General features: G+C 41.9%; 2 protein-coding genes across 4 annotated transcripts in view; both read right to left on the bottom strand.

Annotated features, from left to right (window-relative positions):
• CTNNAL1 (catenin alpha like 1) overlaps positions 1-3534 on the bottom strand; it is a 56693-nt gene extending 53159 nt beyond the window's left edge. The window contains exon 1 of one of the 2 annotated variants that reach the window (XM_061426430.1): positions 3267-3534. In XM_061426430.1, coding sequence (XP_061282414.1) covers positions 3267-3407 — 141 coding nt within the window. In that variant the 5' untranslated portion in view covers positions 3408-3534. The remainder of the gene's footprint in view (positions 1-3266) is intronic. The other variant, XM_061426431.1, reaches the window with a different exon arrangement.
• Positions 3535-4120: 586 nt separating this feature from the next.
• Positions 4121-26178, bottom strand: part of TMEM245 (transmembrane protein 245) — an 83907-nt gene continuing 61849 nt past the window's right edge. For both annotated transcript variants that reach the window (XM_061426429.1, XM_061426428.1), the window contains 3 exons: positions 25850-26024; positions 21503-21697; positions 4121-10027 (listed from right to left, as the gene is read on the bottom strand). In XM_061426429.1, coding sequence (XP_061282413.1) covers positions 9982-10027; positions 21503-21697; positions 25850-26024 — 416 coding nt within the window. In that variant the 3' untranslated portion in view covers positions 4121-9981. The remainder of the gene's footprint in view (positions 10028-21502; positions 21698-25849; positions 26025-26178) is intronic.

Below are 26178 nucleotides of genomic sequence, written 5' to 3' on the forward strand. Positions count from 1 at the left end.
TCACAAGTTGGACACGACTGAGTGACTGAACAACAACTTCTATTACTAGTTTGTTATGCACTCTTTATCACGATGAGGAGTTGAATTTAACCGAATACTTCCCTGGTGGCTCAAAGGGTAAAGAGTCTGCCTGCAATGCAGGAGACCCAGGTTCAATCCCTGGGTCAGGAAGATCCCCTGGAGAAGGAAATGGCAACCCACTCCAGTATTCTTGCCTGGAGAATTCCATGGACAGAGGAGCCTGGGGGGCTACAATCCACAGGGTCCCAAAGAGTCGGACATGACAGAGCGACTTCACTTTCACTTTTTTTCCTGCATCCACTGAAAAGAACAGTATCTTTTCTAATATGTGATGAGGAAAATTATACAGGTACATTTGTCTAATATTGATGTAACTTCACATTCCTAGAAAAAGACCAGTAGTCCAGAACTTTTTACTTAGAGCCAGAAGAGGTTAAATGATCTGAGTAGAAACTGCTTAAAACTGACTAAACTGTACAAGAATAGCCCTACTTGCTCACCTCAGACCCCATCTCCTCTAGGGTATCGCTGCTGACTCATCCACACCTGCTCTGAGCTCTTAGAGCATTTACTATTGATGATGTTCATCTGACACTTGCCACGTGCTATTCTGTACCTGTCCTATCTCCCACAAGCCCCTCGAAGAGTAGTAACTAGAAAGCTTACAACAAATGCTTGCCTAAAAACCTTAAACTAGTCTAATGGATACGGTGGTAAAACATGAGTTGAATAATATTATGCAGCATCCTTAGAAAGATGAGACTCCTGGACATGAGTTTTCTAGAGAGCTTCACTCGAATCCACTAATACTCACTAAAACATAAAAATCATTCTAAATCACATTCCACACTTCTGCTTTGTGTTTTGCCCATGCTATAGATATTTCTTGATTTTAAGCAAGATTTAACTTTTTGTTGTTGTTGAGTTCCGCCTGCAATGCAGGAGATTCCAGTTTGATTCCTGGGTCAAGAAGATCCCCTGGAGAAGGGAAAGGCGACCCACTCCAGTATTATGGCCTGGAGAATTCCATGGATTGTATAGTCCATGGGGTCGCAAAGAGTCAGACACTACTGAGCGACTTTCACTTTCACAGTTAATCATCAGTTATAATAATGCTAAAGATATAGCTGTGGACACATAATATATGGGATGCAGAACCTCAGCTATGGCCCTGAATTAGCCTTTAACAGGGAAGGAAAAACAAAAAAAAAATGCCCATATTTTCCCCAGTTAGCACTGACCTCTAGTTAACTCTCAGCAGCCAATGCACATTTCCTTCTCCACTCTCCTACTCTCTCCACCCTCTCTTACCCCTGAATTACACAATGCAGAACTTGTAGGATACATTTTTAGCAGTGATAGTGTGAAATGTTACCATTTCCCCAGATTACAACAACCTTGTTTTGCCATTGTGACTCTCTTATCTGGACCTACTACTAGCTGACCTCATCACGTCTTCTAATCTCTGCTGTTGCTGCTGCTGCTGCTAAGTCGCTTTAGTTGTGTCCGACTCTGTGCGACCCCATAGATGGCAGCCCACCAGGCTCCCCCGTCCCTGGGATTCTCCAGGCAAGAACACTGGTTCTAATCTCTAGAGACAACAAATACAACACGGTGTAGCTAAGACTCTGGGGCCAGGCTGTCAGGGTGCAAACCCCAGTTGGACATTTACAGGGTGAAAGTCCCACAAGTCCCTTATCCTCAGCTTCCTCTTTCATATAATGAAAATAAACATCTACCCCTATAAGATTTATGAGAATTAAATGGGCTAATAAGTGTAAAGTGCATAGAACACGGTCTCACCCATAGTAAGCATTCTATCTGGATTATTATTATTATTAAATGGATAAAATACCACTCTCTTAACTCTCTCTTAAAACTACTCCAGTATTTCTCATTTTCTGTTGTGGTTGTGTTGGTGGTGGTAATGGTATTCTTTTGTAGGAGGGGGCAATGCAGACATCACTAACTGATCCTCAACTCATCCCACCTGTCAGTGCTTCTGGCCGACAATGAAGGGAAGGCCCACACACAGCATCAAGGTTATTCACTGTTCTGTTAGCCAGGCTAAAATAAGCACAGGTGAAGAAAATGGGGCTGTTTATTTAATCAGCATAACAGAAATATGGGACATGTGTGACTACTGTTATCAAATATTTGCAGGCTGGGATGGATTATTGAAAATCCTATGGACGAGCTACAGGCCCAACCACTGAGCATGTTTAAGCAGGGCCCTGGTGACCAGATGTCAAGGATGCTGTAAGAGAGAATTTTTTAAAATTCAGAGTCAGATAACTTTTAAGATTCCTTCTACCTTGAAAATCTTGGCAATATGAATGTGAATCATCAAGACGTTACAAAGGAGTTGTGAGTCACACATCCAACGAGCTCCTTAAGGCACAGAATTTTTCACTGCCCACAGTGCTTGGCACATAACAGACCTAGCTGAGGAATTCTAGCCCCGAGGGTTCGTATAAGTCGGCTCTCAGTAACAAAAAATTCTCTAAAGCTAAGCGCGTCAATTAGCTGATTCCAGACTTCTGTTGTGATCGGTAAATTCAATAAACCATACATCCCAAATGGGATTTGGCAAAAAGATGTGTACCCGGATTAACTATCAGGCGGTCCTCCACTTCACCCTTCCGAGGCAGGGCAAAAGCCAATTAAAGTGAGGTGAGCAGGCAGGTTAAGGGGAAGGGTGGCCCGGGGTAAATGGGCGACTGGGGAGCAGACTTACACACGATCCGGGGAAGGGACAAAGGCCTAGGGGAGAGAGCACGCTGGACTCGGAGGCACGCGCCAGCCAGACTGGCTACAGTCCGGGTTGGGACTGGAGATGCAAAGGTGTGACGGCCGCGAGGAGGGCCCCTGAGCGCCAGCGGAGCACCCGCGGGGGTCCCCTCCGCTCCCCGGGAGCAGGGCCGGGGGCCGCCGGAGTCGCAGTCTCGGGGCGGTTCGGGTAGGGAAGCCTGGCGGCGCACCTGCGGCCGGACTCCGGTCCGCACAGGTCTCCCCGCCCCGCAGCCGGATTTCGGATGGTCCAGACTCCCTCCGCCTCAACGAAGGCCAGTCCTCAAGCCCCAGAAAGGCAACCAGACGCCGACGCCGCAGTCTCGGCACGGAATGTGGGGCAGCGGCTGCCTCCCGCCCGGCCCGGCCCGGCCCGGCCCCCACCGGGAGCGACCGCCGCCATCGCGGGCCGCGGCCGGCGGGGGTAAGATCAGGGGCCGCGCGCGCCGCTTTACCTGAGAAACCAGTGGCAGCAGCGTCTGCTCCACCGAGCGAGTTTTGATCTCGAGTCCGGAGTCGAAGGCGAAGCTCGATGGGCCGGAGCCGTGCGCTGCCCCGGCGCCACCACCGCCTGCGGGGCTCGGAGAGGCGGCCATGGCCTTTACTCAGCCCGTCGCGCAGCCGGGACACTGCGCCGCTACGGGCCCGCCGCCTCCCGCCAGCCAGCCTGCCTGCCTGCCCGCCGCAGCTGCAAGGCACCCGCGCCGCCCGAGACCCCGCCCCCGGAAGACCCCGCCCACCCCGCCTCCACGCGCTCCGGCCTGGGGTCCGCCTTGCAGCCCCGCCCCCCAGCCCGGGCCCCGCCCCTCTGCCCCCATTCCACCCACCCTGTTTCCCACATCATTCTTCAGTGGGTTCCGCACAAGTCTCGCTCCTGCCAAATCAGAGGCACGGGATACCTGAGGGCCTCCCACGAACATGTGGCCTCTTACCAGAGCAAGGACATCCATGCTCAGCGAAGCTACCTGTCCTTCTCCGGAGAAATGACTCTCCCTAAATCCGAATTCCCCAGGATTCCTGGAAACTGCGCTGGGATTGAAACTATTAATAACTGGTAGGCCAGGCCAGGAGTCAAGCCTGTAGGGACGGGCTTCTACCCTAAGGACTTCTACAGGTTACAGTCTTTCTGGAGCTTTCACAAACACATCTCCCCTTATGTAAATTGTCCATGTTCCATAAAAATTCATTGTACGCACTGGTGCCAAAGGAAAGGCAAGATATAAGACATAAGAGATGGACAGATGTATTCATTAAAGTTTGACTTCACTGAAGATCAAATTTCTCAACAGAGACTAAGTTTACCACTTGATTCATTCAACACTAGTAATTTTATTTCAAAATATAAATACTTTTACATTTACAAAGATGTTACATCAGTAGGTTGTCAAAGCAAGTTAAAGCTAAGAAACAGCATTTGTGAGAATAAAGACACATGGTTATATCTGAATAATCTTTCTTACTTTCAAACCATCTCTACTTTGCCTGAGAATGCAGAGATGATACATTTTCCACAAGTTACATGAGCAATAACAACTATATATCCAATCGTGGCTTCAAAATCAAATGGTACTTGAAATATACTCCCATCACCTAGACAAGTGGCACTGCAAAGCACAAAAGAAGGGTCTTCTTTGGAATAATTACAATTGGAGTTACATTTTCTGAGTCACTGCCATTAAAAACAGTATTTGATAATAAGCCAAAACAATGTTTTAAATTTGCTACCACAGCTTTCAGAGTAAAATATAAAGCTAGAATAAAAAGTAAGAAACCAGGTGTGGAGTAAAGAACTCTGGACTTGGAGTCAGAATTTCTGCAACTGAATTCTGGCTCCATCATTTTGTGGTATGAACTTAAGGGAAAGATCACAAAAAACCTTTCTGAGCTTTGATCTGATAATACTTGATACCTGCCTATCTCACAGGGCTGTTATGAAAGCAGTCTGAAACCTATAAAGTACAATACAAAAGCGTTATTAAAATGTCATGTCAACATATCACCGCTGCATTTGCACTCTAACTGATCTTTGAAAAACTTTCAAAAGTAAAACACAAATACTGACTTTACACACCATAGGTGGAAAAGAATCTCTATACTTGATGTATAGCTCTGAATGGCAAATACAGTTTTTTTCTGGTATTTCACTAAACTTTGAGATATATTACAGTTTACATGGTAGATGAGCCTGCCATTCGAATTCTATTACAGATGTCTTCTAAAAGAGCTGTAAATTTTTATTTGAAAGCCATGTTTCCCAAAGGACCCCAAGTCCTTTGAGATGCTCTGAGAAAAAGAGGATGAAGGTGTAGTTTAAGGTCACATAAGTCTCGTAAACAGAGTCTTTGTCCCCTCTTGTAAATCCACAATATATAATAGCATGTTAAAAACTCTTCGAAGTCCTACTTCAGAAAGGAAACAAATTCAGCATTCCTCAGTTTTAACTGACCATAGAGTCCCTTCCCCCAACTCCATATACACTTTCATTCACTTAGAACATCTAACAACATTCTTTGGAACTACTGCTATAAGGAACACATTTTTCCCAAAATTGGCAAGCTGCATGGGGTCGCAAAGAGTCAGACACGACTTAGCGACGGAACAACAACAACTCAACTAGGAGGGAAAGGGAAGAGAAGTAGAACAGTGGACTGAGAGAAAAAAGAACTGACTCTACTCCGAATTGTCACTGACGGGCGCCATGTTAGAAAAGACACTTCAACCTATGGACTTGTTTCCTTCTCTGTTAAATGACAGGATCACCTAATTATACAAGGCCTATTCTAGCACAGAATTTCTATGACTCCAGAAGGCAGACAGAACATGTTGGTTTATAATTCTCTTAAACTACCACAAAAATTAACTGTTTAGTGGTTTCATATAGCATGAGTATTATTTTTGCAGATCTTAATGTAAGCAAAATTTGTCAACAAGGAAAGTAACTCAAGTGAAGAAACTTTAAAAAAGAAAAATATAAATGAGACGAGCTTTCAGACAAACTCTATTAAGAATAATTATAGTTTAGTAGGGATGTCTATCTAAAATAGTCTCTCCAGATTGAAGTAACTAAACTAAGTGATGAAAGTTTATTGACTAGCTAGGTCATTTCCAAATAAAATGAGATTTTGAAAAATAATTACTGAACACTGGACAGGGAGGCCTGGTGTGCTGTGATTCATGGGGTCGCAAAGAGTTGGACACAACCGAGAGACTGAAGTGAACTGATCTGAACTCTTGGGGCTTCCCAGGTGGCGCTAGCAGTAAAGAATCTGCCTGACCATACAGGAGATGCAGGATACTCAGGTTCCATTCCTGGGTCAGGAAGATGCCCTGGAAGAGGAAATGGCAACTCACTCCAGTATTCTTGCCTGGAGAATTCCATGGACAGAGGAGGCTGGCAGGCTACAGTCCATGGGGTCGCAAACAGTCAGACATGACTGAAGTGACTTAGCATGCATGTGTGCATAAGTTAATGAAATGAATATATTTTGATGGCAAAATATGCAAAGACAAGAAATACATAAAAACAAAAAAATACTTGTCTTTGGCTGGAACTAACATTTGGAACTATGTTGCCAGGGGCTATTTCTACTGCAAAATGCCTAACTCTAATACTTTAATAAGGATCTTGGAATACCCTTAATGGAGACCGCAGTTTCCTATAAACCTTGAGGTTGAAAGCTCTGGTGAGCTCACCTGAAATTACTTTGCTCTAGGCTAACCCCTCATGGCCTGAATTTCTGAGTAAATCTGGCTCAGTAGTGACACATTCTGCAACGCTGAATACAACCAAAGTGGAACCAGAAGTACTAGAAAGTCCAGAGGGGTCACAGCGGGTTCTTATTAAGACCAAGGTTAGCCAGAGGACCTCATCTGCAAGCCCTCCAAGTGGAATAAACTGCTATTTCCAAAGCTACTCAGTTTGTTTAAATAACGCTTCTTGGGTATCAAGAGTCAATCTGCATCAGTCTCAAAAGTCAAGGGAAAACTCTGCCAGCTAACCACCTTTAATGGAAATGGGTGTTAAGAATTCCTGCAAACTTAAAAATAAATAAAACTGGTATCTAAGGCAGTCTGGCAGAGATCACTTCCAGAAACAGAGTGTGATAGAAATTTTGGAACTGATGCTGGACTTACATGGCATGGGTTTATGCTGAAAATCCTATGCCCCGTTCTCTCTCAGAAAAGAGAGGCGCATACTGTGTGGGGAGCTTTTTTCCCCTCCATTCAGTTTACAGTTGAGTACTGAGTGTGACCTTCAAACTTATCTTTAATAAAGCAATAAAATGCAGAACACTGTGATAGGATTTCTGTACTTAGTTTTTACTGAAGCTACTTATACTTCATCAATTATCTGTTTTTAGGGAAACGTTCTCTTTCTGGGTCAAATGCTGAGATCGTCTTGCTGGAGCACTGGGACAGTTCAAGTTTCCTGATACGACTGGGTAGTAGTCTGGGGCACCTCTGCTCTTGATATTTCAGGGAGATACTACATCAGAACCAACTTTGACAGCTCTAAACTCTTCTCTTAGGGCTCAGAGTCCCCCTCTAAAAACCTAGCATTCATACTAACAATTATGACCAGGAAGAACCATATATTAACCTCGTTTATATGTTTACCATTTCACTTTATAGAGCTAAAAACACTTTGGAGGAACATAATTTGTATATGCACACTAACTCATTGTGCATAATATTTACCTTTTATAAATATGTGCTAATCACAGCTGTAAACTTATCATTACATCATTAACAAAAACAAACCTGATTTCTTTCTTAAAACTTTTAATGCAACATTTTTAATTTTAGCAATACACATAATATGGCTAAGATTTAAGGTAAGAGAAGGCCTTCTTATGAGTTACCCCCTACAGCACCCTGTATAGTGCCCAGCATGAAACCCACAGTTTGGGAAACTCTCAATCAATGCTTTACAGAATGAATGACTGAACAAGTGATTAAAGGAAAGAATGAGTTAATTAATGCCCAATGTAGCACTTGGTGGACTATCAGACTGTAACTGTTGAAGGATTCATAGGAAATATAAGAGATCTGCATATAGTTTATTGTATAAACAAAGACCTCACAGTAGCCTCTTTTCTAGACCAAGTTTTTCTTAAGTAATATCAGAATAAATTTAATGTAATTAAGGTCCGTCTAGTCAAGGCTATGGTTTTTCCTGTGGTCATGTATGGATGTGAAAGCAGGACTGTGAAGAAAGCTGAGCGCCAAAGAATTGATGCTTTTGAACTGTGGTGTTGGAGAACACTCTTGAGAGTCCCTTGGACTGCAAGGAGATCCAACCAGTCCATTCTAAAGGAGATCAGCCCTGGGATTTCTTTGGAAGGAATGATGCTAAAGCTGAAACTCCAGTACTTTGGCCACCTCATGCGAAGAGTTGACTCATTGGAAAAGACTCTGATGCTCGGAGGGATTGGGGGCAGGAGGAGAAAGGGACAACAGAGGATGAGATGGCTGGATGGCATCACTGACTCAATGGACTGAGTCATCGAGTCTGAGTGAGTCTGAGTGAACTCTGGGAGTTGGTGATGGACAGGGAGGCCCGGCGTGCTGTGATTCATGGGGTCGCAAAGAGTCGGACATGACTGAGCGACTGAACTGAACTGAACTGATGCTTCTTAATGAGAAAATAAAGTTTTAGAAAAAAGGATTTCTACTTTTAAATGTTTTTCCCAAAAAGGAAATCTTTGTTACTTAAGAATCTTCTCTCCTCCATACTGCATACTCCCTTGGGGACAGAGAAAGAGGCTGACGGTTGTTTTACAAAGGGGAAAGGGCACAAAGGTAAAAGCTGGGTTCTAGTCCTGGCCCTGTCATTAACTGCAGTCTATGCAATAGAACAGGACACGACTCTACCTCAAGGCACTGGGAAAACTGTGTCAAGATACTAAAAGAGAATATTGTAAAGTAGTTAGCCTCCAATTAAAATAAATAAATTTATATTTAAAAAAAAAAGATACTAAAAGAGTCATTGGAGTATAGCAAGGTTGGCAGACTGTGGAGTAAGAAAGATCTGAGGTCAAATTTTACTAAACTTTATGACTTGGAGTTGGTCACTTTTCTGAACCTTAGCTTCTCCATCTGTGTGAAATACAAAATAATATGAAGCTGTATGAAAGCTGATGTGAAGTGACTGTGAAATGATATGTGCAAAAAGATTTTGTAAAAGGTAGAGCAGTATGCTGGTTATTGTGATATCTGAGATATTTAAAAAGTCATGATTTAATTCAACAAGCATTCATCTAGAGTCTGTGTGCAAGGCACTGTGCTCACCGATACAAAACTTTACCCTAGTAAGTAACTAACTGGCCAAATTCTAAAGAGTAAAACAGAGACATTTCACAAATCAGAACACTGCTGCCCCTGAGATTTTTTTTTACTTAAAACATTTGGAAAGAAAAAAAAAAATCACAACATGAATTCTATCATATTGTTACCATTAATAGCAGCTTAATACTTAAGTAATTTCAGTGTGGTCAGCCAAGGTTTAGAAATTTGGCAATAGAGTAATAGGGGATGGAGGGAGAGGGGGAGGAAGAGCTTCAGTCTTTCTTCTCCTATGGTTGCAACATACAACTAACTGAACTTCAAATAAGCCACCCACCATTACACTGAAGATTTGATCTTTCTTATAAGAGGACCATACATTGTGGAAGAAGGGAGAAGACTCATTTTTCCTGCTCAAGCCACTACATTCTCAAAAGTGAAAGCCCTCTTCATTGAAAACTGACTGTTGTAGAAAAGTTTAAGGACAGATTTCTTAAAACAGGAGAAAATCACACTATATACAGCAGGTAGTTTACGGCTCTTAAAAAAAAAAGTTATAAATACGTATTATAATATACATAACCAAAGTGGGAAAATTTCAAGCCACAATACCAGTGTATAAACTGAAACTTTTCAAGCCATCTTAGCAACACTTAAGTGAGTAAACCACATTTCTGAGCTCTAAAGCTGTGCTTCAAAATGCAAAGCAGCCCACAGCCAGTCCTCTCTTGTCCAGGCGTTCTGTACAGAAGGCCAGGAGGCTCCTGCGTCTCGTCCTGGGCTCTGTTTGCCAGGCGCGGCTGAACAGACAGGAGGCCACAGCTGAGCTGAACTCACAGTCAAGGTTGAATTTCCTTATAGAAATCACTGCACTTGGAAACCAAGTCAGTCTACAGAAGGTTTCAGGTCTTCAGAAATGTCACGGAAAGTCCTTTAAGAAAAAAAGACAGGATGATTAGTTTTGCTTTTAGGAAAAGGGGGAAAATAGAACCACAGAGATACTTAGAAAAGAAAAATAGCATCTAACCAGTAATTCACTGTCATATAATATTCTTATAAGTTGAGAGCCTTGGTGCCATTATGTAGTCACTGTTTTTTTTCTTAGTATTTTCACTGAGTATTGTTTCGAAGTCTGATAGTTGTTTCTCAACCTGCAGCAACAAGAACTCTAGTTTTTTTTTTGGAAGGTCCATCCAAAAGACTGTTTCCCTAGACGCTCTTGAAACTAATGACCATGTGACTAACATCTGGCCAGTGAGATGTAAGTAGAAGTGTTGAGTGACTTCTGGGCAATGTCCTTAAAAGAGAAAGGTGATCTTTTCTGACCTTTCCCCCTTCGTGCTGACTGGAAAGTAGACACAATGATGTTAAAGAGAGAAACAGTAAGAGACTGAAGATTAAATGCTAACTGGATAACTTTTATTGCAAAATAGGAGAACTGATCCAGCAATGTCCCAGCTCTGAGTGTTGTGGTTCAGGGCAGGAGAAATGGGATAGGGCTTTTCATCAAATGACTGTGAACTTATACTGTTTCTGACCTACATCAAACAAGCCAAGTGAATGTGGCTAACTGGCAGGTAATAACTGGGTTGGATGGAGGGGGTCTGCTGTATTGGGGCCTAACTTAGGACTGTAGTAGCTAGCTGGCCTTTGCTACATAATTTATCCAGCCAGGTCTGCATCTTTGTTGGCAGCCAAATGGCCAGGTCAAAGTTCATCAATGAACAAGCATTCATCTTAGATGAAAAGACCCCACACCAAGGTGGACAGAACATCAAGGTGGGGAGTCAAGCTTGGCATGGATGTTTGTGGAACAGACACACCAAGCCCTGGTCTGCCTACCTTGTACTTCTTACAGCCAAGAGAGAAATAAACTTCTAGCTGTTAAAGTTCTACTGGTGGTGGGGTTTTTTGAGTTGGTTTTTTTTGGTTATAATACAGGCAAATCCATCTTAAATGATACAGATACGAAGCACAAGTTTATTACCATCCTTTTAGACAGAGATTGCTTTGCTCCTTCACAACCATATCACCAATTAGCAGGGTTAGACAGGCAGGCAGAGGTAAAATAAAGGTTAACCCTTTAGCATCACATAGGAAGTACTCAAATGTCAAGTGGGGCACAAGTCAAATGATACAGAAAAAAAGAGATTACATTTGCTCAGTTATCTGAAGGCTCTTTTACTGGATGGTGTGGGAAGCCTCTTATATCTCAAGCACATCTCTAATTAGCACAGCTCTACATCCAAAGGAACAGCCTTGAGGAAGGGGTAAGCTTCCTGGCTATGGTTCCTGTGTCTCTGAAAGGGATTATATATGACATGACTGAACTCACCATGTTGAATATATGCTAACAGGTCAAGGAACTAAAATGAATTTTTATACTGAGAAAAAGTCCCCCAAACTAAGATTTATACACACACGTTTTATGTGTTGTTGTCTTTTAGTCGTTAGGTCATTTCCAACTCTTTTGCGACCCCATGAACTATAACTTGCCAAGCTCCTCTATCCGTGGGATTTCCTAGGCAAGAACACTGGACTGGGTTGCCATTTCCTTCTCCAGGGGATCTTCCCGACCCACAGATGGAACCCACGTCTCCTGCGTTGGCAGGCAGGTTCTTTACCACTGAGTCACCAGGGAAGCCCTTTTATATGTATTAATATCCATCTATCTCTGTATCTATCTAATCAAGGTTTCTCAACAGCTGCACTGCTGACCACTCTGCACTGTGAGAGGTTTAGCAGCTCCTACTCTCTACAGCTGTGATGATGAAGATGTCTCTATACGTTGCCAAATGTCCCCTGAGGGGAGCCTCACCCTCCTCCCCCACAATCATTGCTCTAGATAGCTACCTACCCATTTATTTATATATCTCTTTTTCACAGTCTCACCTACATTTGTGTACAGGTAAAGCTGTGTACAGCTAAAGCTACAAGTTGTCCCAGACTATATGAAATTCAGGTAGCACTCAATTCTGGGAAGCCCTGGAATATCTTTAAAACCAATAACCAAAAACTGATCAGTATTACAAAGCATTTTCCAACACCAAAAAGTTTTTAAATTCATTCTTTCATATCTTTTCAAATTTCTAAGATACCTTCAAGCTTCAATCTCTAACTCTTCAATTCCCCTAAATTATGAATGAAAACGGCTGCCTCAGGGCAAAGATGCATGAAATAAGATCAAAACTGTGGTTGGCCTGGTGACTGCTTTCTGTTGACAAGTAAGCTTAGCTGTAACCCTGAAATTCATACCTGCTATTCAGTTCTGCCTCCAGGCCAAGAAAGCCTCCAGAAGGACTCAGAAGAAAGAAAACACAATGAAGCAAGATAGGAAAATAGCTATTAACTATTTTCCATCCCAACAGTATGTTTTCTCTAGATGTTTGGGGTAGTGTGTGTGTGTGTGTGTGTGTAAAACCCTACAGAAGTAACACTGATCTGAACTGAACCTCAATTATCTCGCGTGTGTGTGTGTGTGTGTGTGTGTGTGTGTCTAAAACCTTATAGAAGTAACACTGATCTGAACTGAATCTCAATTACCTCGTGTGTTGTGTGTGTGTAAAACCCTATAGAAGTAACATTGATCTGAACCGAACCTCAATTACCTCCTGGAAAACAAACTCCAAAACCCAGAGATAGAGATATAATTCTTCCTGGTCTCATCAAAAGCCACAGCACTAACTAATCCACAGGGCTCATAAAACTGTAACCCTCTAGATTAGGAAGAAACAAAGGAATAAAAATTGCATCAGCAGTGTTTTTTTTTCAGCTGCGCTGCACAGCTTGTGGGATTTTAGTTCCCCAACTAGGGGGTGAACTTGGGCCCTCAGCAGTGAAAGCACAGAGTCCTAATGACTGGACTGCCAGGGTATTTCTTTGACAGTATTATTTCTTAAAATAGTAAATGTCCTACTTAAACCATCTAAATATAGTATTCTTTCCCAAACCATAAGGATTGTTACGTTCCTTTGAACCACAGTGGTAGAATTTCTCAAGAATAAAAAAGGTGGAATGGGGCCTCATGTGACTAGGGGGATACAGGATTGCTGTGAACATTTTACAGTTCCTTTGACTGCAATGGGGATTGTGTGATGTGATTTCTCACTTGCAATCTTCTTGGCTCCTTGAAAATATTTTGGATCTGCTTCCCCTGAAGTTTTCAAGGAGATTTTTTTTTTTTTTAATCCATTTATGAGAATGCTTAAGTCTTTTCTGATTTAACAACTCAAGAGTTGTTGACTCCCAGCTTCCCAGAGAAAGAGTAAATTGTGGATGTTTACAAATGAAAAGCATGCACTGACTAACGTAACTTACTTTAGGAGGCTCAGGATAGCTGAGTATGTATTTCCTAAACCCCCACCAGCACACCTTGTGACAGAGCACATGTCATCACTTACGTACATTCTGCCTCTTCCAAAAATTTGGAATAAAGTTCTAAGGCTGGAGTTTACTATGGCCCATACTCTTTTATCAGCCTTATAGTGAAAAGATCTTTTAATCTGATCTGCTCCTGGTTTCACTAATCTATTAACTCATCAAATTTTCATTGAGCATTTATCCTAAACTGGAATGATAGGGAGCATACTCCAAATGACGTCCTTAAGATTTAGGTAAAGGTCTGGAGGAGTCATGGTTTTTTACGAGACCATTTTCATATATTATTTTACAAAGACAAAAATAACTTCTTACTCTATTAAAAAGTAGGAGGTGTTAAACCTCAGCATAATTGCCAAACACTGATCTTCCTTGTCTTATGATGGCATTATACCTGGCTTCATACTTAATAATATCCTTAAGACAGTTTCCCTTGTGGTTCAGATGGTAAAGAATCTGCCCGCAACGCAGGAGACCAGGTTTGATCCCTGGGTCAAGAAGATCCCCTGGAGAAGATAATGGCAACCCACTCTAGTATTCTTCAGTTCAGTTCAGTTCAGTCGTTCAGTCGTGTCCGACTCTTTGTGACCCCATGAATCACAGCACGCCAGGCCTCCCTGTCCATCACCAACTCCCGGAGTTCACTCAGACTCACGTCCATCGAGTCAGTGATGCCATCCAGCCATCTCATCCTCTGTCGTCCCCTTCTCCTCCTGCCCCCAATCCCTCCCAGCATCAGAGTCTTTTCCAATGAGTCAACTCTTCGCATGAGGTGGCCAAAGTACTGGAGTTTCAGCTTCAGCATCATTCCTTCCAAAGAAATCCCAGGGCTGATCTCCTTCAGAATGGACTGGTTGGATCTCCCTGCAGTCCAAGGGACTCTCAAAAGTCTTCTCCAACATCACAGTTCAAAAGCATCAATTCCTCAGCGCTCAGCCTTCTTCACAGTCCAACTCTCACATCCATACATGACCACAGGAAAAACCACAGCCTTGACTAGACGGACCTCTGTTCGGAAAGTAATGTCTCTGCTTTTGAATATGCTATCTAGGTTGGTCATAACTTTCCTTCCAAGGAGTAAGCGTCTTTTAACTTCATGGCTTCAGTCACCACCTGCAGTGATTTTGGAGCTCAGAAAAATAAAGTCTGACACTGTTTCCCCATCTATTTCCCATGAAGTGATGGGACCGGATGCCATGATCTTCATTTTCTGAATGTTGAGCTTTAAGCCAACTTTTTCACTCTCCTCTTTCACTTTCATCAAGAGGCTTTTTAGTTCCTCTTCACTTTCTGCCATAAGGGTGGTGTCATCTGCATATCTGAGGTTATTGATATTTCTCCCGGCAATCTTGATTCCAGCTTGTGTTTCTTCCAGTCCAGCGTTTCTCATGATGTACTCTGCATATAAGTTAAATAAGCAGGGTGACAATATACAGCCTTGACGTACTCCTTTTCCTATTTGGAACCAGTCTGTTGTTCCGTGTCCAGTTCTAACTGTTGCTTCCTGACTTGCATACAGATTTCTCAAGAGGCAGATCAGGTGGTCTGGTATTCCCATCTCTTTCAGAATTTTCCACAGTTTATTGTGATCCACACAGTCAAAGGCTTTGGCATAGTCAATAAAGCAGAAATAGATGTTTTTTTTGAACTCTCTTGCTTTTTCCATGATCCAGCAGATGTTGGCAATTTGATCTCTGGTTCCTCTGCCTTTTGTAAAACCAGCTTGAACATCAGGAAGTTCACGGTTCACATATTGCTGAAGCCTGGCTTGGAGAATTTTGAGCATTACTTTACTAGAGTGTGAGGTGAGTGCAATTGTGCAGTAGTTTGAGCATTCTTTGGCATTGCCTTTCTTTGGGATTGGAATGAAAACTGACCTTTTCCAGTCCTGTGGCCACTGCTGAGTTTTCCAAATTTGCTGGCATATTGAGTGCAGCACTTTCACAGCATTATCTTTCAGGATTTGAAATAGCTCAAGTGGAATTCCATCATCTCCACTAGCTTTGTTCGTAGTGATGCTTTCTAAGGCCCACTTGACTTCACATTCCAGGATGTCTGGCTCTAGGTGAGTGATCACACCATCGTGATTATCTGGGTCGTGAAGATCTTTTTTGTACAGTTCTTCTGTGTATTCTTGCCACCTCTTCTTAATCTCTTCTGCTTCTGTTAGGTCCATACCATTTCTGTCCTTTATCGAGCCCATCTTTGCATGAAATGTTCCCTTAGTATCTCTAATTTTCTTGAAGAGATCTCTAGTTATTGCCATTCTGTTGTTTTCCTCTATTTCTTTGCATTGATCACTGAGGAAGCCTTTCTTATCTCTTCTTGCTATTCTTTGGAACTCTGTGTTCAGATGCTTATATCTTTCCTTTTCTCCTTTGCTTTTCGATTCTCTTCTTTTCACAGCTATTTGTAAGGCCTCCCAGACAGCCATTTTGCTTTTTTGCATTTCTTTTCCATGGGGATGGTGTTGATCCCTGTCTCCTGTACAGTGTCACGAACCTCATTCCATAGTTCATCAGGCACTCTATCAGATCTAGGCCCTTAAATCTATTTCTCACTTCCGCTGTATAATCATAAGGGATTTGATTTAGGTCATACCTGAATGGTTTAGTGGTTTTCTCTACTTTCTTCAATTTAAGTCTGAATTTGGTAATAAGGAGTTCATGATCTGAGCCACAGTCAGCTCCTGGTCTTGTTTTTGTTGACTGTATAGAGCTTCTCCATCTTTGGATGCAAAAAATATAATCAATCTGATTTCGGTGTTGACCAGTATTCTTACCTGGAGAATTCCATGGACAGAGGAGCCTGGCAGGTTGCAGTCCATGGGGTCGCAAAGAGTTAGACATGACTGAGCGACTCACACACATACACATGTCCCAAGAAACCCACTGTACATGAAAAATATTTTAAGTCAAAAAAGTATTTCATACACTTAACCTGCAAAACATCACAGCTTAGCCTAACCTACCTTAAACATGCTTATAACACTTAAATTGGCCTGCTGTTGCTGCTTACTCACTAAGCCATGTCTGACTCTTTTGCAAATCCATGAACTGAAGCCCACCAGGCTCCTGTCAATGGGATTAACCAGGCAAGAATACTGGAAAGGGTTGCCATTTCCTCTTCCAGGGAATCCTCTCCACTCAGGGATCAAACCTGCATCTCCTGCACTGGCAGGTGGATTCTTTACCACTGAACCACCAGGGAAACCCAACAGTTTGGCAAAACCATCTAACACAAAGCCTGGTTTAGAATAAAAGTGTTGAATATCTTAAGTAATTTACCAAACACTGTACTCAAAGTGAAAAACAGAACTGTTGTCTGGGTGCCGCTTGGTCATAGGCATATCAGTTGTATCCCCTTGTGATCATGTGGCTGACTGAGAGCTGCAGCCACCGCTGCCCAGCACCGAGAGAGAGCTGTGCTACATATCACTAGCCCAGGAAAAGATCAACATTAGAACTCTGAGTACAGTTTCCACTGAACGTGTATTGCTTTCACACCATCACTAAGTTGAAAAATCGTAAGTTAAACCTTAATTTGGGAATCATTTGTAATTTCTTTCATAAAAAGATAATGACCTTTGATTGAACTTTGGGTATTAAATTATGGAAGATAATCACAGTCAGGTTAAGATAATGCTTCTAAAAACAGCAATGAGTTGACTAATAACTCTATCCCCCAAAAGGTAAAGCTGAGTTCCTTAAAGAACCACCTTCTAGCTGTCACCTCTGGTCACATCAAGGTGTGGCAGAGGGCAAAGGAAAACTTAAATATAGCAAACAGCATCCTCAGAGGAGTTCCTGGGATATGCCCTGACTTCCTTCTTACAGGTTTTTCTGAGCTTTAGTGTTTAAAGATTGCTGCTCAGGTTTTGGTAGGAATGAAATAAGTACATTAAATCAAGTCTGATTATTCTGTCCAAAAATCAAAAAAGTATTGAGACTTGAAAATGTGTGATTGCAGGGGTGTTATGTCCTTCCCCACACTTCCCAGACAGTCCCAGTGTTAGTAGAGAACAGGGGAAGCCATAGGTTCTGATTATTGAATTGAGGCCAAAACAGCTGGGAGCCCAAAGCTGTGCTGTGTCAACAACATTTACTACCATGAAATAGTGTATTCCCCACTATCAACAGTGAGAAGCACTACATAGGACCTAGAAACAATACACAGAAATAGTCATGCAGATGGATCTTCTCAGCCACCAGTGCCTGTGTCGACAATTAGAAGGTCTAATGAAACGCAGACATTCTCATGTTACAGCATGAGAGTTCTAAGACAAGCTGAACCCTTCCATAGCTCATGACCCAGTAGACACTACTCCCTCACAGCCCAATCATTCCTTGAACTAGGAAGAGGGCGCTGTTGAAGGTTGACGGGTACAGTGAATACCCCAGTGACTAAAATGGGCACGGCCCGGGGGTAGCAGCAACCACAGTAAAAAGGGAAAAGACAAAAGTGTATAAATGAAAGCTGTAAAAAAAGGAAAGGTAGGAGGTGCTATCCTTAAGAGCATTAAACGCAGGACATAACCTAATCTTGAGAGGAGGGAATGCTCTGATGGACTGACACTTGAGTTGCAATCTGAAGAGTGATTAGGAGCTAATTAGGCAAGGAAAGACAGGGGAGGGGGAGAATCTGTCCAGACACAGAAAGCAGCATGTCTGAAGGCCTAGGGTTTGAATGGAGCTGGTGTATCTGAGGCCCTGGCAGAAAGCCAGCGTGGCTGCAGCTCTGACAAGGGGAAGATATTACAGATGCATAAGCCAGGCACAGGCAGACCACGCAGGACCTTGGAAGGATTTTGATCTTCCTGGTAAGAACAGTGGGAGGCCAGTTCTGGTAGAAGAGCATCACGACCAGATATGTCTCCCCTTTAAAAAGGACTCATCTGCTCAGTGTCAAGAGACTGGAAGACAGCAAGAGTGGATGCTGAGAGGCTGGCCGGGAGACTGAGATGCCACGATAGTCCAGGTGAGAAACCCTGTGGCTGGGCCCAGGGTGGGTGGCACTGGAGAAGAGGAAGAAAGGGTGGATTTGAGATGAAACAGGTAGGACTGGGTAAAGATGGTGACTTGGGAAGACAGGAGGCTGTAAGGATGACCACACAGGCACATGTAAGTGAGGGGTACCATCACTGAGGAAGGAAGCAGAGGAGAATGTCTTCCTGAAAAGGGGTGGCAGGATAGTTAAGGAAAAGAAAGATCTCTAGTTGAAAACACGCTACCTCACCTGCTTATTTCTATGTGACTACAGGCAGGATAATCTCTCTAAGCCTTGACTTCATCTATAAGATACGGAAAACAACTGTTCCTAACCTCACATGGAAACACTGGACAGATTAAGTAAAATAAGACAATGCAGGTAAAGTTTTATCACAGAACTTGGCACACTGAGTCCCAATAAATGTCAGTGGCGGCTGGTTGTTACTATTTAAGAGGCCATTTAGACTTTCCACCAGGAAGTGCTGTGTGAGACACATGATTCCCTCAGGCCTTTTCAAAACCCCATTAGAAGGAGTTCCCTGGTGGTCCTGTGGTCAAGAATTCATCATCCACCCTGCAAAATAGAGGGACGGGGGTTCGATCCCTGGTCAGGAACTAACATCCCACATGCTTTGGAGCAACTTAGCCCTCATGTCTAAGCCCCCCTGCAACACCTAGAGAGCCCCTGTGCTACAACTAAGACTTGACGCAAGCCAAATAAATAAAGCAATATTTATATATATATTTATTTTTAAAACCATTAGACAGCATAAACCTCCCTTAAAAAAGACAACATAAGAGGTTAAAAGAAACAAACTTTCAGAAAGTGGAAAGCAAATGAAGAACTGCTATGACCAGCATGACCTAAAAAACTGAATCCTAAGCCAGGAGTTACTCAATAAGGCTCAGGAGTTGGTGATATCAAGTAACTTTGAAAATGAGGTTGAAGGTGGGACTAGACACAGAAGGTGCTGTGAAGTGTGCCGAAAATGCAGTAAACCTCATGGGTCCAGTACTGTCACCCAGCCCTCCACCCAGCCCGGCAAATGCTCCTGTTACTGGCAGAAATTTGAGTCTTTTCCTCCCTTAGAGAAGGTAAAACAAAAAAGTCTCTGGACTGGGGGCCAACAGGCAGGGATAAGGGTAGGGGTGCATACTGACCGTGGCAGACTGAGTGAGGATTTACATCTCGAATGCCGTCCAATTCCTTTCCCTGTCTTGGCTCCCAGAAGGCTGGCAGCCAGGCCACCAACCTCTGAGCAGGAGATTAAAAGATCTTTCACTAAGGAATTTAGCAGCCCCACAGGGAAGCCAAAAAGCACTGACACCAATGGCTGCAGAGACAATGGTCCTGGGCAGATTATATTATGGGGACACACATAATAACCACCCCGCAAATCCTGAGTGGTTCACTCATCACATCAGCTGACAGTCAAACGTACCGGATACCTGATACTGTGATTATTGTTGTTGCTGTTGTTTAAGTCGCTAAGTCGTGTCCAACTCTTTTGTGGCCCCATGAGTGGTAGCCTGGCAGGCTTCTTCTGTCCATGGGATTTCCCAGGGAAATACTGGAATGGGTTGTCATTTCCTTCTCCAGGGGATCTTCCTGACCCAGGGATGAAAACTGCATACCCTGCATTGGTGGGCACGTTCTTTTTCACTGAACCACCAGGGAGGCCCCTGATATTGTGATTATATTGTGTTAATATGGTGAAGGTTGGGGGATATTACAGATGTAATTAAGGTCCCCAAGCAACTGACTTCAATCAAAATGACAATATGTTCTGTGGGCCAGGTCTAATCAGGTGAGCCCTCTGCAAAAGAGTCTTAGCCATCAGCGACAGAAGTCAGAAAAATACTCCTGAAGGCCTGGCGAAAGCAAGCATTGTGTTATAAAATGCCTATGGAAAGAGGCAGCCTCTAGGAGCCTCAACCTGGGGCTACAACTGCAAACAAAGGAATTTTGTCAATAACAAGCAAGCCTAGAAGAGAATCCCAATCTGCAGATGCAGCCCCTGCCTGAGCTCATGCCTGGACTGTAGCCTTGGAAGAGCCTACGCAGAAGACCCAGCTGAACTGTACCTGTACTCTGACTTTCTTATAAATGACTTTCTTATAAACATGTTGCTTTATGCCACTAAGTTAGTGAAAATTTGCTACATATCATAGAAAACTAACACAGACTTATACGCTAAAAAAGGCAAATTTTATTTACACAAATAATATCTCAACAAACCAGACTGCCCAAAAATATGATAGTTCAAATGGAAACCTCTACAAAGATGATAGAAGATAAAACTGGAGAAATAATCCAGAAAATGGAAGCCAAAAAGACAGAACCAGAAGAATATCAGAGAAAAGATTTAAAAATGACAAGACCAGTGTAGGAGGGCCAACATGAAAATAAAAATACGTTTTTGAAAGGGAGAGAAGGAAATCATTAATAAAATAATTAAAGAAAAATTTCAAAATGGCAGAACATAAATTTCCAGTTTTCAAGGTCACAGAGGCACTTGATAGAAGTGCCAATTCAAACACAACAACAAAAACAGATCAAAAAACAACAACAAAAAAGAAGACCCTATAGGTTTTCAAACATTTGAATTACAAAGAATCAGGAATCAGACTGGCCTCAGAATTTTGACAACCATGAAAGTTAGAAAACAATGAAGAAATAAAGTTACACAGGGAAAAATTTTTAAACAGAATTCTCTACCCAGGCAAGCTACTGAATAAGAATGACTTTAGAAGAAGCCTTTACAGACACGTATCATCCCCTAAATTTATCTCCCGTGCATTCTTTCCCAAAAATCTACAGGAGGATGTACTCCAACAAAAAGCAGGAAGAAATCAAGAAAGAAAACAATATTGGGAAATATGATTCCAACACAAGGGAGAGCTAAGGGAATCTGCAAAGTGGCAGCTCTATAGCAGGCCAACGGATATTCCGTATCTTAACAGACTGCACTCAGGTGAAAACACAGAGACTGGTGAGCTCAATTTCATACACAGTTTATGATCACTCAGCTGGAACTCACCGCTGAGCCTGAGCAGGCCATGGGGTCTGGTTGGGTGTGGGCACTGAGTTCGTGGGACTCACTAGCATGGCACTGTAAATATTGGAAGCGACCACGAGTATGCAGAGAAGTATGGGCCCAATGATTGCTCCTTCCAGGCCCAGATAGTACGCTCCACCAGCCACCGCCAAGCCCGTCAAGTAAGGATGGCCACCTCTGAAATGAAGAGCACACAGATTACGCGTGACTTTTAACAAAATGTAAACCCTGGAGTAAGTCGGAAATACATTCTCTGACACACTGTTCATTCCCTAATACACCTGACTTCTGAATTGCGTTATCAGTTTCTTTAGATCACTTCAATGTGGATATCTGAATATTAATTGTAAAAGTATCAAGATGCAAAACTGTGCCTGCCTACATGTGTGACATCTGCCTTTTTGTAGGTCCGGCAACTGAGGAGTAAAGTCAGGAGTGTTAACAGGTACCATTACGTGGCCATCCGAGGTGGGTTAATGTTAGCTTAGGACTGGTTTATACAAGCTACCTGTTAGGTTTGCCTTTGTCTAGAATAATTAAGTGGGCAAAATTAAGCATGTAATTCAACTAATTATGCTTTTTTTAAAAAGATGATAACAATACAATGGCATTCCTGTCATTCCTAAGTTAGGCTTCTAGCAACCTCCTAAAATACAGATTTTAACACAGGGAGTGATAAAAGGCCTCATGAGAAAAACATCTGTTAGAAAGCCCAAGATTTTTATTTCATAGGATGTCCTCTAGCTTATCACAGTATCATTTACATAACTGGAATGAAATAACACACAGGCAGACCTCAGAGATATTGCAGGTTCGGCTTCCAGACTACCACAATAAAGCCAAATATGGCAATAAAGTAAGTCACAAGAAATTTCTGCTTCCCCAGAGTATATAAAAATTATGTTGACACTGAACTGTAGTCTTTTTAAGTGTGCAATAGCATTATGTCTAAAAAAATGTAAGGTATCTTAATTAAAAAATACTTGATTCGTAAAAACACTAATTGTCATGTGAGCCTTCAGCAAATTGTAATCTTTCTGCTAGTGGAGCATCCTGTCTCGATGGTGATGGTTGCTGACTGATCAACATGACTGGCCACCGGAAGACTGTGCAGAGTCTGTGACAATTTCTTAAAACAAGACAATAAAGTTTTGCTGCACTGACTGACTCTTCTTTTCACTGGTGATTTCTCCGTAGAAAGCAATGTTGTTTGAGAGCTTTAGTCACCACAGGACTTTTTTCAACACAGGAGTTAATCCTTTCAAACACTGCCTCTGCTTTATCAACCAAGTTGATGTACTACTCTAAATCTTTTGTTGTCATTTCAACAATCTTCACAGCATCTTTACCAGAAGTAGATTCCAAGTAGCAAGGAACCACCTTCTTTGCTTATCCATAAGCAACTCCTCATCCATTAAAGTCTTATCATGAGATTGCAGTAAATCAATTACTTCAGACTCCACTTCTAGTTCTCTTACTATCTGCTTTCCCCATTGAAGTCTTGAACCTCTTAAAGTTATCTATGAGGGTTGGAATCGACTTTTTCCAAACTTCTGTTAATGTTGATATTTTGATCTCTTTCCAATGCAATACAAGCGTTCTTAATGGCATCTGGAACGGTAAATCCTTTCTAGAAGGTTTTCAACTGACTTTACCCAGATCCATCATAGGATCAGTATCTATAGTAGGTATAGCCTTACAAAATGCATTTCTTACATAATAAGGCTTGAAAGTTGAAATTACTCCTTGAACCACAGGTTGCAAGAATGCATGTTGTGCTATAGCCATGAAAACAACATTAACCTCATTGAGTGTCTCCATCAGAGCTTTCGGGTGACTGGGTGTGTTGTCAGATGACCCACAGTATTTTTAAAAAATACTTACTCCTTTATTTGGCTGTGCTGGACCTTAGCTGCAGCACGCAGGATCTTTAGTTGTTGCATGCAAACTCTTAGTTGCGGCATGTGGGATCTAGTTCCCTGATCAGGGGTTGAACCTGGGCCCCCTGCATTGGGAGCACAAAGTCTTAGCAACTGGACCACCAGGGAAGTCCCAGAGTATTTTAAAAGGAACTCATTTTTTTCTGAACAGTAGGTCCCAAGAGTGGGCTTAAAATATTCAGTGAACTATGTTGTAAATGGAAGTGCTGCCATCATCCAGGTTTTGTTGTTTCACTTCTAGCACACGCAGAGTAGATTCAGCACAATTCTTAAGGGCCCTAGGATTTCTGAAACAGTAAATGGACAGGGAAGCCTGGTGTGCTGCAGTCCATGGGGTCGCAAAGAGTTGGACACGACTGAGCAACTGAACTGAACTGAAATGAGCACTGGCTTCAATTTTCAAGTTATCAGCTACATTAGCTCCTAGCCATAGAATTAGCCTGTCCTTTTAGGCTTTGAAGACAAGCACTGAAAGTCCTAAATGGCATCTTTTCCCAATAGAAAGCTGTTCGGTCAACACTGAAAATCTGTTTAATGTAGTAGTCACCTGAATTACTTTTCTTCGCCAGGTCTTCTGCATAACTTGCTGCAGCTTCTACATCAATACTTGCCAATTCACCTTGCTCTTCTATGTTCCAGAGACGGCTTCTTTCCTTAAAGCGTATGAACCAACCTCTGCTAGCTTTAAACTTTTCTTCTGCAGCTTCCTCACCTCTCACAGCCTTCACGGGATTAAAGAGTTAGGGCCTTGCTCCAGATCAGGCTCTGGTTTAAGGGAATGTTGTGGCTGGTTTGATCTTCCAGCTAGAACATCAAAACCTTCTCCATATCAACAAAAAGGCTGTTTTGTTTCTTTATCATCTGTGTGTTCACTGGGAGAGTACTTCTCACTTCCTTCAAGAACTTTTCCTTTGCATTCACAACTCGGCTAATTGTTTGGCTCAAGAGGCCTAGCTTTCAGCCTACCTCAGCTCTCAATATGTCTTGTTCATGAAATTTAATCATTTCTAGCTTCTGATTTAAGGTGAGCAATATCTGACTCTTCTTTTCACTTGAACACTCAGAGACCACTGCAGGGTTAGTAACCGGTCTTTTTTCAATATTGTTGTGTCTCAGTGACTAGGGAGACCCGAGGAAAGGAAGAAGATAGGGGAACGGCTGGGCGGTGGGGCAGTCACAACACACGCCACGTCCATCAGTGGAGTTTGCCATTTTATATGGTGTAGTTCATAGCACCCCAAGACAATTACAATAGTAACATCAATTCTAGCTAAAACCTTAATATAAAATTTACAACAAAGTTTAAAGAAATGAAAATACTTAACTATAAACCATGTAACTAGCTATTATTTAAATTTCAACTATTAAATGTTAGTTAAACACAGTGAAGTTCTCCTTTTATATTGATGTTTTAGGCACAAAAGTCCCCCTAAAGTTCACTTATGGATGTGCTTGTTTCTTTTTGCTTTGAAACTCTGGGGCTTCTTAGTAGTTCTATATATTTACTTTTTACTTTAACTAGGAAGAAAACAAGGTAGCATATAACTCGTCTCTTCATAATTTCAAATTAACTGAAGGGTCCTCTTCCTATAAACTTTGATCTTGTCTACCCTTATTATAATGAGTTTTATTCAAAGAAAACTTAATATATTAACTATGATGATAGTTTAGGTCATATTCTATATCTGAGTAGCTGAATAAAATTCAATTATTTGGTCACATTCTAGATTCTAATAAGCAATGTCTATCTTGATATGTGGCTAAATGAAAATCAGCTTGATTTAGTAAATGCAAATTGCTAAAAGAGACATCAAGATCTACAAAAATGACATATTTATTATATTGCTAGTTTGGCTTCTGCCTTAAATTTAACCTGTATTCATCACAGCACCACACTATAGTACCTTAAGTAAGAAAGAAAGCACTGTTTCTCAGATACAAACTTATGAGATTTCATTTTACATGGAAATCCTCATAAAATCTAAAAATGTGTTTATCCAAAAGCAAAGAAGTTCTGAAAATAACTACTAACTTCTTACCGTACTTAAAATATTCTTATTTTGAAGTATGTACAGGAGTACTTTTTCCTACATTAAATGTCACTAAACCAGAGGATTATTCACAGTTTTACTTTAGCCCATGGTCGCATATATTGTAGATACTACTTACTACGAACAAAATAACATACCTTGTGAATGATATTTATCATATACATTAAACTCTGATTATATCAGTGGGATCACAAAAGATTACTTCACTGAAGTGATTATTATCACCTGTCCTTTCACCCAGGCCCAAAAAGAAAAGGAAAAAAATAAACCTTCCTAAAAAAAGGCCAGAGAAATTCCTGGATATGATTCATCACCAACTGCAGCAGTGCAATACTTACCCTGATATATCAGAATAGATGGCAGTATCTACAAAGTAGGTTGGCAAGAGATGAAAAACCAACAGTAAGATGGCTTTGCATCCTAAGCCTTGGGTAAGCCACAGATCAAGAACTGCAGGTACTGCTGCCCAGTATGTGCCCAGAAATGGCACTGCTCCAAGGATTGCTGCTAAGGCTAATACAAGATTAAAAGAAGAAGAAGCAACTTTAACATCATCATCAAAGCAATACCAATAGCAGAATCTAAACACTAGCTCCTACTGTTTAAAAATTTCCACCAGAACAAGTTAAACAAATACATACTCAAATTTCAGGGCAATGATACGCCC

Source organism: Bos javanicus, chromosome 8 (genome assembly GCF_032452875.1).
Source record: "Bos javanicus breed banteng chromosome 8, ARS-OSU_banteng_1.0, whole genome shotgun sequence".
In the NCBI taxonomy this organism is placed as follows: domain Eukaryota; kingdom Metazoa; phylum Chordata; class Mammalia; order Artiodactyla; family Bovidae; genus Bos; species Bos javanicus.